The sequence below is a fragment of the Euprymna scolopes genome, chromosome 33, assembly GCF_053919585.1.
Source record: "Euprymna scolopes isolate OS-2025 chromosome 33, ASM5391958v1, whole genome shotgun sequence".
Lineage (NCBI taxonomy): Eukaryota > Metazoa > Mollusca > Cephalopoda > Sepiida > Sepiolidae > Euprymna > Euprymna scolopes.
Window position 1 is genome coordinate 59,633,872 of NC_136514.1, and position 16,817 is coordinate 59,650,688.

A 16,817-nucleotide genomic window follows, 5' to 3' on the forward strand; every position below is an offset into this window, starting at 1 on the left:
GAACGCGCCATTGCACAAGCAGAAAAACCCCACCTATAAAATCAACTGTATATTCTTTTATAAGATAAAGGCGCGTTCGAAATGTTACTTTTTAGAGCACAATTAAACCACGATTCTTGACGTGACAAAACTTTTCAAGTGCATTCGTGATGTTACGTTGTAGAAAGCTATAAACTTTGGTCAAAATCGGACTTTCTTCTTTAATGATTTTTTTCGATGATCGATTTCTGATACTTAATTAGACGAATTCTGATACAGAACCTACGTAAGAACTGTAACTCCTCACTCGAGAAGGTGGTTAAGGTAGGTGGAGGGGGCCCATCTCCAGGGAACGGCGGGTTTATACGACCTGTTTTCCCCGAATTCAACAAGCAATCTGTTTAATTTTAGAGCGCATCGACCCGATGTGGGTGGGGTGGAAGTCTTCCCAGCCAATCAAATCACGCTACGCCCCAACGATCTGAGACCCCATTCAAGACTAAAACTCCCATAATCTCACTCAGCCAGTACAATATGTTCGTCTAACATACTCGCATTTCCTGTTGTTGAGTTTTTCCCAAATAACAACATATCTCAGATCTTCCAACAACAATTTTGACGGTGAATTAAAATATATCTATATTTATCTTCTCTATCTTAAGTCCTTGGGTTATCTGGCGTCACCCGGGAATACAAAGCTACCTCAGCGTAGTTCTAACGCTCCTCAATGGGGGATTACATTGCAGAACACTCCCAGACATATCAAGTAGCTTCGTGTGAAATTAAAAAAAATCGACTCGACCGTTTCTGAGTCCATGGGAAACGAACTCATACACACTGATACACACAATACTGTTTATATAATATATATTCTTTTGTCGATAAAGATGTCTGCACAAAGCTTATGTGTCCCAAAGAGCATCTTAATCCATAAAATATGAACTAACATTAAAATATTATGAAATAATAACATTTTACCTGCATGTAAATATTTTTGGTTATAAATTTCTCTGTCGCGTTTCAGTTCCAAATAGTTTAAGCTGTGGATTAAATAACGAATTCTTACAGTTGTTGCGTACATACTTCTCTATTAGTGATTTGCTATGCTTGTTAATTCTTATGCCTCGTTTGTTTTTACTATTCCGGGGTTACCACTGATCAAGCTGTAAGAGCTACTCAAGGATAAGTGTTAATGAGTGTCGAATAGACTGCGAGACAACACCTCGATGATTAGTAATAGCGGAACTAGGGTAGGGTTCAATGATTTAAGAGGACTGCTGAAGAAGAATTTATTGACATTAGATTAGAAAACGATCATGTTATAGTCATCCAGGAAGCAGCCCGCTGCATTGTGTTCTACAGTTCAAGGAAACTCTGATCATGGAATTTTCGTTTTGTTTTAGGTACTGATAGAGATTAAGGGAAATTAGTGACAGTTGTACCTAAACGATTATTTGTTGCGAATGTTACGGGAGTGGATCATGGATTGAAGCTCAGTCGAGCACTTGCCATGAAAATAACGATAGAGCAGAGATAAACTCGTAGCATCGTTTCTGTGAGAAAGAGAAAGTATAGAAGTGAAAAGGCTCTCGCCCATTAGATTTTGAAGACGAGAATCTTTATCGCTAAACGCGCGTTGACAAATTTGATATCCGATGCGTAACAGCATTCTAAGAGAAGACGCTATCCATTAGTCAGTTCTTTACGCTTTAATTTGAATATGTTATATAATTGTTTTTATTTCCTCGGCTTTATTAGGTTGCAGAGCAAAAATTAATCTAGTATTGTGTAGTATACAGCTTTGTAATGTTACTCGAGATAACGTCACTTGGAGAAAATGAAACTTTCCTTGTAAACGCCAGTGTTGGCTAGCCATACCGAGGACATCTTTTTTAGGCTGCGAATACTTTGTAATTTTAAATATTTAGTCAGGGTTTACTTGTAGCGAAAAGTATCCTCATGCCAGATTGTCCTGACAGACTCATGTACAGACCTTAGACACTCAAGGACAAGGTCTAGTAGACATTCAATTAGTAATTATTAGGGCCAGGACAACAGCATATTCTTTTCATTATTTTGACTCTCAAGTGTGTATCCGTTGATATCTTATAGTCTTTTATATAGAGTGATGTGGTTCTCGGTTGATTAAATGTGTCTAACTGTGCCGGATATATACGCTGGGGTCAAAACAATGAAAAGAATATTCTGTTGTCATAGTGATTATTGAGAAATAGAAATGAGAATACAAACATATAGAATTAAAATAGGAATTGAAAGATGACGCATGTTAAAAGTGAATATACATAGTGTTACTATATGATTTAAAGATTGAGCATGCCAAATAGACATGGGAGGATGGACATGTAGCGTTAATATATACAAATTAAAGAATGAGGCATGACAAAAGTGGATATGAGTATATGGACATATAGGGCTATATAGAAATTGAAAGTTTTGTTATGTAAAAAGGGGGCATGAGACGATGAACATATAGTCTTAATAAGGCATTGGGAGAGTTGGCGTGTCAGAAGTGAACATGGAAGGATAAACATATACTGTTACCATGGAAATTGAAAGATGAAGCATGGAAAAAATGGACATGGGGTATATATATATATATATATATATATATATATATATATATATATATATATATATATATATATATATATATAGTGTCAATAGATTGAAAGATTGAACATATAAAAAGAGAATGAAAATGCAGTTTTAATGTGTGAATTAAAAGATAAGCCATGTAAAAAGGGACACGTGAGGATGAACATATGAAGTTAATATAGAGGTTGAAAGAATAGGCATGTGAAACATGGAAATGGGAGGACGAACATAATATGTTAATATATAAATTGAAAGATGGGAAATGAAAAAGTGAACCTTGAAATATAGACATATAGTGTCAACATAGAAATTGAGTGATTGGACATAGAAAAAAAGTAGACGTGGCTATATAGAAATGCAGTGTTGATATAAAAATCAAAGATGAAACAAAAGCTTACATGGGAGGATAGATATACAGTGTTATTAGCATAATGCTATAGGCATAGTGCTATGCTAGTGCTATATGCATGGAAGGCTAGATATATAGTGTTGATATAAAAATTGCAAGTAAAAACCATTGCTAAAGAGAACATTGTCAGATATACAGTGTGAAACGATTAAAAATGTCACCCTAGAAAAGACGGCATGACTCTATTTCCATTTGATGAAAATCAACTTTCTTTTTTATTGTTGTTGTTGAACATCTACTAGTTGGCCAGTTGTGTACCAATCCCAAAAGCGATAAAAACCTTCTATCATGTCTGAACGAGCGAGATCGGAGATGCGCCGCTGTACAACTCATGCTCTATCAGCCCACTATCAGCACCCTCAAAACGCATCGCTGGATTGCCACGAATAACAGGGACATGTCCAGGGGGATGAAAAAAAAATCCGGCCAGTGTTATGGTCTTTGATGTGGCTTCAAGTTTGAGTCACATCATGCCACCTCACATCTTTGAAGTTGCCTTAAAAGTCAACACCAAAGTGTATCTGGATGTGCTGAAGAATGTGGCGATTCCTTAGTGCAATTAGGTGGCCGCTGGATATGGCCACCAAGTCAAAAGAGACTCAGGCTTGGCTTCAGAAAGAGTGATATGACTTTGTACCCTTCTCTCATGAAACCTTCTACTCCTCGACCTTAACCCGCTGGACTACTTCGTTTGGTCATACGTCGAGAACATCACCAACATGACCTCCCACAACACTAAAACCAGCTTTATCACCGCCATCCGCGGAGTATTTGCCGAACTCCTGTTGGCGCTTGTCGAAAAAGACATGCTCCTAGTTCCGGACCCATATCAATGCGATGATTGAGGCTGAAGGCGGCTACGTTGTATAGATGTCAGTTCTACTATATAATCGAGTTACCTGAATTGATTTTTTTCCAATAAAGTTTTGAAATAAAGCTGTGGTGTTGTTTTCTTTTAGACGACAATTTTTCGTTTCACATTGGACATACAGTATATACATAGAAATATGAACGGAGGAAGTTTACGAAAGTGGACATACGAGGATAGAGTAATTATGTTAGTATAGAAACTCTTGTCTTTCACATTGACAAACAGATAACAGACGGATTAAAAAAAAAATGGAAATATAAAACAAAATTTGTAATTTCACATGTTCTTGTAGCGCCTTTCTCTAAAACATCAAAATGGTTTTATAAAATCAACTTACTTGAACAAACTTTGCAGCATCCTCCGCATTGCTGAGTGGCGACACAATTTGGAGGAATTTTAGGACAATCAAGACAGTTCATATTTTGACAAACAACCCCAGAATCTTTACGGTAGCGACCCCCAAAACATGTGGCAGCAAAAACCATCAGCATCAAACATACAGCCTTCATATTTCCAGCTTTCTTTAAAGATAGAATTTCCTTTAAAAAGGAGAAAAGAATAGGATGAGCTAATAACAAACATTGATAAAATGTTTTTTTTGTAGGAAAATTGTGGAAACCTAGAAAATGGTTTACCGTTAAAGCGTTCACGCATATGTGTGCCATGTTGAATTAAGCTGTAGGGGGAGATGGAAGGAAGAATTTTGTAACTAAGGAGTCTCGCAAAGTGACGCAAAATCTCGCTGCTCGTGTGCAAAATCTTGCTGCTCGACTGCATAAAAGGAGGCCGCAGGGAAAACGTGGACGGACGGTTGGACGAGAATTCTTGGAAATTGTTGTTGCGTGTTACTGAGCTACTTTGCTGTCTTTCCCCTTTTAATTACATTTTCCTTCCTTTTTTTGTGTTACACATTCCAGGGAGTAAAATATGAATAATATAAAATTTAAAGCTTAAACTTAAGTAATTTTAGGAAATAAAAATCACGAAATTTTGTTGTATTAATGTTTATTTAGCACGGACCGATGTTAATGAAAATCTGCAATATTTTGATTTTCAAATGGATAGGTGTGCCTGTGTTATTCCCCTTTAAAACCTTGTAAATACTAAAAAACAACTAATAATTGTTGTCCAAATTTAGCCAAAATTCGAATGATTTGACGACGGATTCAACTCCCTTTTATACCCTCTTCCTAAAACTAAATTATATTTTTATACCCACATTGCATCCTCTTAAACCGAGAAGATGCATTAAATAAATCATAATGATCGGTTAATTATTTTAGGGTTGGATCCTGTACATACAAATATATAAACACATACATGTATCCAGATTTATATATATATATATATATATATATATATATATATATATATATATATATAAACACATAGATGTATCCAGATTTGTATATATATATATATGTATATATATGTATATATATGTATACACACACACACACACACACACACACACACACACACACACACACACACACATATATATATATATAAATTTGGATACATCTATGTGATTATATATTTGTATGTATATATATGTATATATATGTATATATACATACATATATATATATGTGTATATATATATATATATAAATCTGGATACATCTATGTGTTTATATATTTGTATGTATATATATATATATATATATATATATATATATATATATATATATATATATATATAAACTTTTTAAGGGTATCTGAATCGGTAGCGGGAAACTTTGAGCCTAATTTCCGATTCCAAAACAAGTTTTTAAATATTTTCTTGACAATAAAAAAATGAAATCCAAATTTATTTGTTAGAAATTATCCATTTACAACAAAAGACTAAGGTTAACGGAATGGGTTATGAACCACACTCCTTCTATTGGTATATTACTGTAAACATCCTTTTGTAAATCTTTTTGTACATATTCGCATTACAGAGTTCGCACTTGATATTAAATTTTTTTAAATGCTTTGGATAAGCTTTTTCAATTTCGATAGCACCGTCTAGGCACTTGCTGTCTGACATCGGCTTCTTCTAAAAAAAATCAATGTTTATGGTACCTCTTCCCTTTGGATATACGTGAAAAATATAGATAAAAATCTCACAATTAGTTTATTAAAATCTTGGACAGCCTTAAAAAGTAAATTATATCTACATTTAAAATTAGACCCCCCCCCTTAAAAATAATTAGGTTTGGGTATTTGTTACAGTAATTACAGAAAAAGAAAACAGATGAAAAGTAAATTTGCAAAAAATAAATATAAAAAAGGCAAGACTCTTCTACCTACTTAGATAAATTTATTTGTGTTTAAACTTATTTTAAAGCGCGTTTTTAGTTCAATCACACAGTAGAATTAGTATAAAAAATGGCTGTCTATAAGCCCTCCACAAAGACACTGGATAATAACTCAAAATCCAAAATTAAACAAACTCTAGTAGAAACACAGCAACGTCAATATATCAATAAACGTATTATTTTACCAGTAATTTGTTTCGATTTTTTGAGCGATTAGACAACATTGAAAATTTAAAAGGATTACAAAATTTAAAAGGATTACAAAATTTAAAAGGATTACAAAATTTAAAAGGATTACAAAATTAAATTTAACGTTAAATTTATGTGGGAAACTGCTTTCCTAATCGTAATTCTAAAATAATTGTTTTTTTTTTCTTTCCGTTACATAATTATGTAAAAAAAAATAGAATCTTATTTTGGAGGAGTCATTTAGCTAAGTGTGTTAATCTAAAAATCTAGTACTAAAAAAATTCGACCCATACTTATAAAGTTATTTAAGTGTTCTCTTAAGGAGAAATGCTTCCCAACCTCATGGAAAATCTCTTCAGTATGCCATGTATTTAAGAATTCAGGTGATCGTTCACTTTCCTCTCAGTACAGGCCAATAAGTCTCCTGTGTGTCATGAGTAAGTAGTTGGAATCCATATTAAATAGAGATGTAGTCAACCACCTCAGCAGAAATAACCTTCTTAGTGACATGCAATATGGTTTCCGTTCGTTGCTAGATCTACAGCAGACGTGCAGTTCTATTTCATAGGATTAATGAATCTCTCGACGGAAGCTTCCTTTCCAGGGCAATTGCTCTTGGCATATCGAAGGCTTTTGATAAGGTATGGCACAAAGGTTTACTTCACAAGATCTCCAGCTATGATATAGCTGGAAATGTCTTCTCAATTATTAAATCATTTCTCTCTTATAGGTTCATAAGAGTAGTTGTTGACGGGCAGAAATCAGAAGCTGTCGGTATTAATGCTAGGGTTCCTCAGGGGTCCATCCTGGGCCCAACTCTCTTCCTAATCTACATCAATGATCTTTCAAATCACATCCTTACATCATTCGTAGACATTTATGCTGACAACACCACCATCTATGGTATCACATCAAAGACCGTAAACTATCAAGTTCTCTCTGATTCTCTCTCCTCTGATCTTGAGCGCGTGGTACAATGAGGAAAGAAGTGATTGGCTACTTTTAACGCAACTAAAACCAAGCTTTTATCCTTACACCCTTAACACTCTGATGCCCATCTGTCATCAATTGAAATGAATGGCTCTCGTCTTGGGGAGGCTTCATATTTTGATAAGCTTCTGGGTATGACCTTGACTCCGATCTGAAATGGAACACGTATATCAAATCCGTTGCCAAGGTCGCTGGGAAAATGGTAGGATTCTTTTACTGCTCCAGCAAATATCTCACCCCTGATGCAATTCCCTACCTATATAGAGGCCAGGTACGACCAACGATGGAACCCTGTTGCCATATTTGGACTGTAGATGCTAAAAGCAGCTTATCCTACCTTGACAGAGTTCAAAATAGACTTCGTAGCTTAGTGGGGGGATGCAATTTTCTCTTCTCTGCAACCTCTTTCCCACAGAAAAGACGTTGCGAGCCTTTCTCTGCTTTATCGTTATTTTCATGGCAGGTGCTCCTCTGAGCTTCAATCTATGGCCCCCCTCGCCAAACTTTAACGAAAAATACTCATCTAGCCAGAACCACTAGCAATAGTTTCCCACACTCTTTATCTGTGCCTAAACCTAAATGTAGATTCCACAAGCAGAGCTTCTTTCTTAGAACTACACGCTTGTGGAACTCTCTTCCGTTGGCATGCTTCCCAGCTGACTACAAACTGAGTGTCTTCAAGCCAAATGTAAATAAGTTCTTGTAGAACCGTCTCCCTATGTAATCCAACTTACAAAAATCACATTACATATATTAAAAACGCTGTAATCACATTGACTATTGTATACCCATTAATCCTTACCATGGAGTGGCCTCCGAGTGATTTCTGTGTAAAAAAACAAAAAACACAAACAAATCTTATTTCACAATTTGCGATCTATTACAAGATATTGAATAAAAATATTTAGATCTAAACTTGTAATATACGCCCTCCTCCCAAGTGCATTTTTTACGTTTTGCAAAATATATGAAGACATCATACGAGAGGTTATAGCCATTTGAACATTTTTAAAAAGCATCGAATCTTTAAATATATGTTAATAAATTTTATAATAACCGGAATCAGAATCGGTACTTGTATTTGAATCGGGAATTTAGAACAGAACCAGTATTGTATCGAAATCGGATAAAATTTTGGAATCGTCCCATCATATATATATATATATATGTACTGTACACGGCCACGCGCGGTGTGGCTCAGTTTGTTTAAATTGAACAAAAAAAAAACAAACAAAATGTATGTTTCTTATGTTTACGTTTTCAATATTTGTGAATATTTTGAGGCGTTCCTTTTTCTGTGCAGATGTAGAGATTTCTGATTTTCCCACTGTAGAATACGCAAAATGTAATTGTCTATGTGAGAAGCGATCAGGGTGTAGATGTAAGTCACGCAACTGTAAAAATTGTCCCGGAGCCTTGTTAATGGTTATTGCAAACACCAAGCGAATTGTGAAGTGCAATATCTCATATTAAAATGGTATATCCGTTTAAATCATTCAATGCAAGTTCACTGCACGTCTTTCCTGAGGTTGATAGGGAAAACATGAGGTTTAATTTTACTATAGACATGTATGTGAGCACGCACTGGAAAACCTCGTAAATTAAAAAAAATTTGCTGATTTTCTATTTGTATGAAAGTATTGTGTTTAAATAAATCGGTAGAAAAATTAGAAAAGAAAAATTAAAGAATAAACCAACAAAGTAAGTGGGAGGCCGATGATAATTCAGAAGGAAGAAAGAAAGAAAGAAGAAAAGAATCTAAAAATATTGTAGGATAAGTTTAAAAAGAAAATAGTTTAGCAAACTGTTGTTTTTTTATTCGAATAAATATCCTTATTTTCGCACATTTTGGAGAAAAAATATTGCTTTCAAATATAATTAATGAGAAGATTCGTAAACATTTTGGTGCTTCTTCGTTATTTTAGCGAAATTCGTAAATCGAAATATAGATTTTCAAGCGAAATCAATAGTATCTACTGAATTGCCATGTCGTAGTAATGAAAATATCCAAAACTTACGAAAAAATTATAAGGTAGAAATTAATTATTGAAGAAAATAGTTTTCAAGAAATTAGGCATTTTAGCAATATCCCATGTGTTTACGTCACATGTCACGTGACAAAAACATAGGCGAAATAAGTTTTTCGTTGAATCATGGAAGACTTAAATAATTGTGACATGACAATTGGGTAGATAACATTGCTTAATGTTGAAATTAACAAAAAGTCGTTATCATGTTTTTATTTGTTTAAAAAAAAAAAATTAAATATCAACTTTTCAGCTGTCGTATTTCGTTACAGTAATAAAGAAGCACCCATTTTATCGGCCGATCGGTCCAATAAACACAACGTATATGCATATATTTTTAGTACTCGTGCAGAATTTGGCATGAATCTTCGGGATTTTTCGTCAATTAAGCCGATAAAAGTAACAGACGCAAACGAATGTCAAAACAGACAAACGGAAATAAATAGAAATACAATATATACAAAAAATAACAAAAACCTTCTGTATATTTAATTGAGAATATATATATATATATATATATATATATACATTTTCTTCAAGAGAAGTTTCATTTTGTATTGTCTATTTACTTTTATTATTTTGTTTGCGATTTTTTTTTATCAACAAATGTTGTTTTCCCCAAGAAAAGATGAATTTTTTTACCGTAAATTGTTAGGCGAAAGTTTTTTCAAGAATACTTACATTTTTTTTAAAAGAAAATTGGCTGTAAACGTTTTTGTTTGTAAATAGAAGTTTATTTATGAGCAAACATGTATGTTCCTTATGAAAACCGTAAATTGTAAGGTGAAAGTACGAAAAGTTTTTTTTCAAGAAAATTTACAAATTATTTTTTTGTCAACAGATAAACAGAAAAATGCCCCCCCCCTCACCCAAGAAATAATTTCAAAATTACATTTTTTATACAAAATAAAAAACAAACAAAAAAAAATTCAGTATTTAAAGATTTGTAGGGGTCGCTCAGTTTCTAATACAACGTAAGTTTATTGTGACTTCACGATGAAACTTGTTATAACTAAGTGTATTAATGTTTTCTTTTAGTAAAAATAATGTTTACATCTGATTATAAATCCCAAAACTAATTTCATTCTAAATAATTTAGGTGACTTAAATAGGAATCTCATTAGTCACTGAACAAATATATATCAAATTACATTTGAATTATACTTGCTTTGCTGCTAATACTCATGGTTAATTTAAATGAAATTTTAATCACATAGTTACATTTTCAATAATCACGTAATTAAATCACACCCATTTAAAATTTGTGAAACGTTTCTAATATACTCATATTGAAAATGAGAAACTTTAAATAAATGAATGTTTATTTAAAAAAAAATGCTGCGTGTGTCCGATCTTCTAACCGTCATGTTTTTTTAAACAAATTGTTTACATTAAACGAGATACTGTGTTGTGAAAGTTTCATCTTTTATCGATGTCACGTGACTAGTGAAGAACTGCTGATGTTTCCCCATATATAAAATGGCAACATCGTTACAAAAAACAAAAAACAAAACAAAAACAAGACAAAAAAAAACAACTAATTCATTAAATAAAAATTAGGTATCATGTAATAATTAAAAAGATATATAAAAACACGCCTGGATACGATAAAAATACTATGCCAAAATGTCAAAGCAATCGGTCCAATGGTTATTAAGATTATCGGTTAGTAATAAATACCATACATTTACATTATATATATATATATATATATATATATATATATATATATATATATATATATATATATATATATATACATATATATATATTCAATTATTATGAGGATCAGGAGAATATGGTTCTCAGTATTAGCACACAAGTGATGGACAAATATTGCACTCGTGATAGCCGGGCTGATGTATAGCCACACTCTTTATTTGTTGTATTTACTTTTTTGTTCAATATATTTTATTTAAATTACTTACAGAGTTGTGTCTTTCTTCCAGGCCCTTATGGGATCACAGTACTGGCGGCGATGAGTTTTAAAGAAGCTGGAACCATTTGTCATCAACAACACTAGCAACCAATTGTTATATAGTTGTGGAACAGAAGAGAAATTAGCTGTTATCTATCTATCTATCTATCTATCTATCTATCTATCTATCTATCTATCTGTTATAGCTCGCAAGTAGCCACAAAGAAGAACAAAACAACGGAGAACAGTTTAAACATGTATTACATGAAAAACGGAAAAGTTACAAAAGAAAAGGTTACAGAATTAGATCCCCGCCTGAGACCGTAATGCATAAAGTTTATATGGACGTCATGCATAAAGTTTATATATCCCCACAACACTATATATATATATATATATATATATATATATATATATATATATATATATATATATATATATATATATATATATATCTTTGTATTTGTTTATCTATCTATATATCTATCGATCTATCTGTCTATCTAACTAAAAGTAAACAAGAGATGTGAACTATGTTTTGATATATTATCAAAACATGTCAAAATACATCAAACTCGGTGACCGATCAAGTTGCACTGGAAAATATTTGATCTGCTGATCGGAAGTAACGGATCGTTGTCACGTTTTCTGGTTAGCTGAGAAAATAGTTGAATTGTATTGAGGACATCAACAGAAGAAGATGATCTGGAAGGTGTCTCCTCCCGAAAGAGGGCGTAAGTCTCAGACGTGGGAGTACAAACCATCCAAGCAAAGATCGTCGATCACTCCTTAGCTAATGTCGACTATATGGGAGAAATAAAAATAGAAAAATACACGGCGTCTTGGTATCTCTTTGAAACGTCTATTTTTACACAGAATCCTTCTCCCCAAGATTTTACTGAAGAACTCTCAGAGAAACGACAGCAGAAAAACAGGTAGTCGTCAAATGTATGTGTTTATGTAATAATGTTGACACACACGCATCCACACCTAGATGAAACTATCAAGCACCGTGAAATAGACAGTTATGCATATATATATATATATATATATATATATATATATATATATATATATATATATGTATAAGGAGATAGATAGATAGTTAAATAAATAGATAGATAGATAGATAGATAGACAAACAAGAACATATGGTTTAGATAATGAAAAAGCCCACTATAGACATTAGTAACACGTTACACACAATCACACAGCGTATATATGAACCCCTCGATCACGTAATATAAGTCTGCTTAGTGATCACGCGACATAAGTCGGTTTAGTACGATTGCATAACATATGTCGATTTGGTGCTTGTGACGAGATCCTCTTACAAAAATCGTTTGAATTACCACGGACATAACGTTAAAAAAAGAATTGAAAAAACAAAACAAAAACAAAGAAAAAATAGACACAACGTTGAAAAAAATAAAAATAAAACAGAGCAACGAAAAAATAAAGGTCCTACGACGAAAATAACATACACTAGACGGAAAGAAAAAATATATAGACAAGAAAAACGTAAGAAGAAATATTCTAAAATGACAAATAAAGCACGCATGAAGATATGTTTTAAGTATAATTAAGAAAACGGGCGATATGTTGTAATCGGCTACGGAAAATATGTTAGTGTGAAAAAAAAGAGAAATTATTGATTTTTTAAATAGGAGATACGGAAACAGAAAAGAAAAAAAAATAATTGTGACGCGAAGATTCACTGCACACACATAAAAAGAAGAAAAAATTAATTATTAACACAGACAAGGTGAAAAAAGAAAGAAAAAAAAGAGAAAAAGGAATTCTAGTTACACAGTGCAATTTTGTGGCCATGAAAATATTACCAAATTGTATCAATATGTTTAGTAAATGTATCAATAAAATTGTTGCTGTTTTCAAAAGCAAAACTTGAATGCCCTTTTTGTTTAAATAAAGCAAGAAATGTTATGAATTGTGTTTTGAAATTGTATTAGTTCCTTGTTGAATTTTCCAGTTTTCATATTTTCGAGTGAAAAAAATATCATTAAAATAGAATTTCTTAGTTTTATTGAAAAAAAACAAAGGAGTAATGTATTTGAAATTGAAAAACATTATCACATGTATTAGTTATGTCATCCACAACTTTTAATCAAGAATCTTAAAAAAGATGAAACCACACGCGCGACAATGTTTATTCATGATTCTTTTTCGAGAATCTTAAACAGAGTAAACGCGAAGAAACAAACAGGGTTCTTTCACAACAACCTAAAAGTTTAATCGGCGAACTTAAAAAAACTTGTATGTTGGAGTCTGACTGTTCGGCAGATCTTGCTTGTTAGACATCAGGAATGACACTATTTTTCTGTAACAGAACGCGTAGATGCGCGTGTAAAAGATATTAACAGGAGCCTTAGGATAGCTGGCTTGCGAAGATATTAGTTAGCAGCAGCAGCAGCAGCAGCCAAAAAAGCATATATGCAAATTAGAAAGTGTGCGCGGGTTTGCGTCAAAAGATGAAAGACAAATACTCCACTTTGCCAAGGAAGAGGAGCAAAGTGTGCACCAAGGAAAATGGACGTATGAAATCGAACGCATGAAATGGCTGGCTGTTGCCGGCGTGAGGTCGAAGGGAGAAAGAAAAACGTCCAGGTGAGATGGACATATGGACTCACAGTGGCAGCGAGAAACTTTTATGGGGTTTTTGTTAATCTCATAGCAGATAAAATATACAGTTAGAAAAAACAAGGAGCAGACATTGGAAACCTGAAAACAACATTCGTCGAGCTGTCCCAAACATACCCATTGATATGCTGGAAAGAGTTGACTGAAACTTCAGAGTTTGATAAACTCAGTGTATAGAAAACAATAGACACCATCTTACTGATATCTTTAAAACTGATAAAATTAAATTTAAATATTGTACTAGTTGCAGTTCAAAGAATTATATGCATACCTGCATTAATTGTGTTTTAATTGATATTCCAAATAAGCAAGTTGCTCTGCAACACCCTGTGTATTATAAATGTCCAAGAAATGCCTTTTGCTAAAGCAGAAAGAAAAGCCTATGTTTTATTGGTTTGTCCGTTTGCGACGGTACCCACGTCACAAGTGAGAAGGCACGCGTCTATGTATTTATTTCATGACGCCCCCGGGATATTCCCTCCCCCATCGTTATATTTTCATTTATAAACCCCAAAATGGTTTAAAATTTACAAAGAGTGTTTTTATTTACATTTAAGTTCGGGTGTGCTGCCAGTTGGACTGAGGTCACTGGTAAAGTGGATCATTAAGAAGGAAACTATTTTAAGGAAAGTAAAAGATGGTCACCCACTTTTAGAAGACACTTATTTTGAATCGAATTTAAATGAGAAATTAGAAAACTTTGAAATGTCGGAAATAATAAAATCATTTTATTTAGTTTTTTTTTATTTTATTTAGTTTTTTTTATTTAAAAAGTAAATAAAATAAAGACGCCTTCCACGTCTGTTGGGCGACACAATGTAAAAACAACATTATACCACGTCATTCACAATAAAACTAGATATAAGATTCCTTTAAAATTAATATTATAATATCGTAAACTATTGTTTAAGATTATAAAAGTACAAGGCGGGGCAGAGCAATTTGCTTATTTAAATTTGGCGCCCTAAAGCGATGGTTACTCCAAGGATGGTAAGGATGGGCTCATTTGAAAGGGTGGCAGTTTAAGTTTTGTTTTTAATGTGCGTTATTTATTTTTTTATTTATTTTTCAGGAACCCCAGTGAGCATCATGGAGTGGGTGAAGTTAGAACGCGCTTCCGCTGTTGATCCATTTTTTTTCAAGTGGTCGCTCAGTCGTTGCAACGCAACATCCATTCCGGAGACATTTCAATATTTCCTCCCATGGTCGTCTTCCTGGTCAACAGTCGATTGTTTCATGGGTAAACAACTTCAGGGAAACGTGTGATGTAAAGAAAAAGAAACCTGGCCTCAAACGAACAGCAAGGTCACCCCAAAACATTGAGGCGGTGAAGCAATCTGTTTTGAGATCTCCCCGACGGTCTGCCAACAAACACGTATCTTATTTTGGGTTGTCTGCTCATTCTGTGAGACGACTCCTCCAGAAGAATTAAAATTTCATTCCCACAAGTTGGTTATGGTGCAGGAACTTAATCGACGCGATTTTATTGCTTATGAAAATGCATGTGAGGCGCTTTTGGGTTTGCCTGACGACACACTTGTTTTCTTCAGTGATGAGGCTCACTTCCATCTTTCGGGATCTGTAAATAAGCAAAACATGCGCTATTGGAGTCCTGAAAACCCCAGAGAACTTCATCAACGTCCTCTACACGCACCACGTGTAACTGTTTGGTGTGCACTACCGCGAGTTGGCATAATTGGCCCATGTTTTTTTTTAAGAAAACAAACAGGTATTATCAGTGACATCTGACTATTATGGCAACATGATCAATAAGTGTTTCTTGCCAACACTGAACCAGATGGGTGTGGAAAATGCATGGTTCCAGCAGGACGGTGCCACGGCAAACACAGTGCTTGCGTCAATAACTGTTTTGCGGCAAAACTTCCTAGGACACCTCACCTCCCTGAGGGTCGATCTACATTAGTCAGTACAGTCCCCTGATTCATCACCATATGACTATTTTTTATGGGGATATCTGAAATCAATTGTTTACAACGATCGTCCTAACACCTTGACTCACCTGAAAAACAACATTCGTAAAGGTGTCGCCAACATACCCATCGATATGCTGGAATGAGTTGACTGAAACTTCAGTTCGATTATCTCTGTATAGAGAAGAATGAACACAATCTTATGAAATCATCTGTAAAACTAGTAAAAATAAACGTTAAATATTATACTAGTTGCAGTTCAAAGGATTACATGTATATCTGCATTACTTGTGTTTTAATTAATATTCAAAATAAGCAAGTTGCTCTGCCGCAGCCTGTACATTATAAATGTTCATAAGTTTATAATAAATAACAAAACGAACAAAGAAGAAATAAATTCTTGAATAAGAAAGAATTGGCGTGTTTACCTGAAAAGACGGGCGATGAGAGTGACGGCAATCCAAGAACAAAGGTAAATTTAAATGGAATATATATCGATTTTTAATTTTGGTTTACGTTCGCTGAGTATGTTTTCAGCATAGCAAATTCGCTAAACATCATTTTATACGGTTAAAATTACACTGTAATTGAAAGTGTTTTAAATATATTCATGAACATCTAAATTAATATCGATTTGTTAAGAGACATTATGTGAATGTTTTTGCAAAGTTTTCAATTTGGATCTACTTCTATACTTTAATTGTGATTAATGAGTTCTTTCTAATATTAAATTTATTATATAGAGAAGAGCAGGTATATACTTACTTATAATGCACACACGCGGCCACAGACGCAATCACACACACATACTCATAAGTTGTATAACGATCAAACACTTTCATGTAGCTAATACACACACACACATTTATATGTGTGGTCGCTCCCCATCTGAGGGCATCACCTGGGTGAGGGAAAATTATTCA

General features: G+C 33.6%; 1 protein-coding gene across 1 annotated transcript in view; it reads right to left on the bottom strand.

Moving 5' to 3' along the window:
• LOC145258018 (uncharacterized) overlaps positions 1-16,602 on the bottom strand; it is a 30,358-nt gene extending 13,756 nt beyond the window's left edge. Inside the window, exons 1-2 of the mRNA XM_080115742.1 lie at positions 16,323-16,602; positions 4,213-4,414 (exon numbers count right to left, since the gene is read on the bottom strand). Coding sequence (XP_079971868.1) covers positions 4,213-4,384 — 172 coding nt within the window. The 5' untranslated portion in view covers positions 4,385-4,414; positions 16,323-16,602. The remainder of the gene's footprint in view (positions 1-4,212; positions 4,415-16,322) is intronic.
• Between the last annotated feature and the right edge of the window lie 215 nt (positions 16,603-16,817).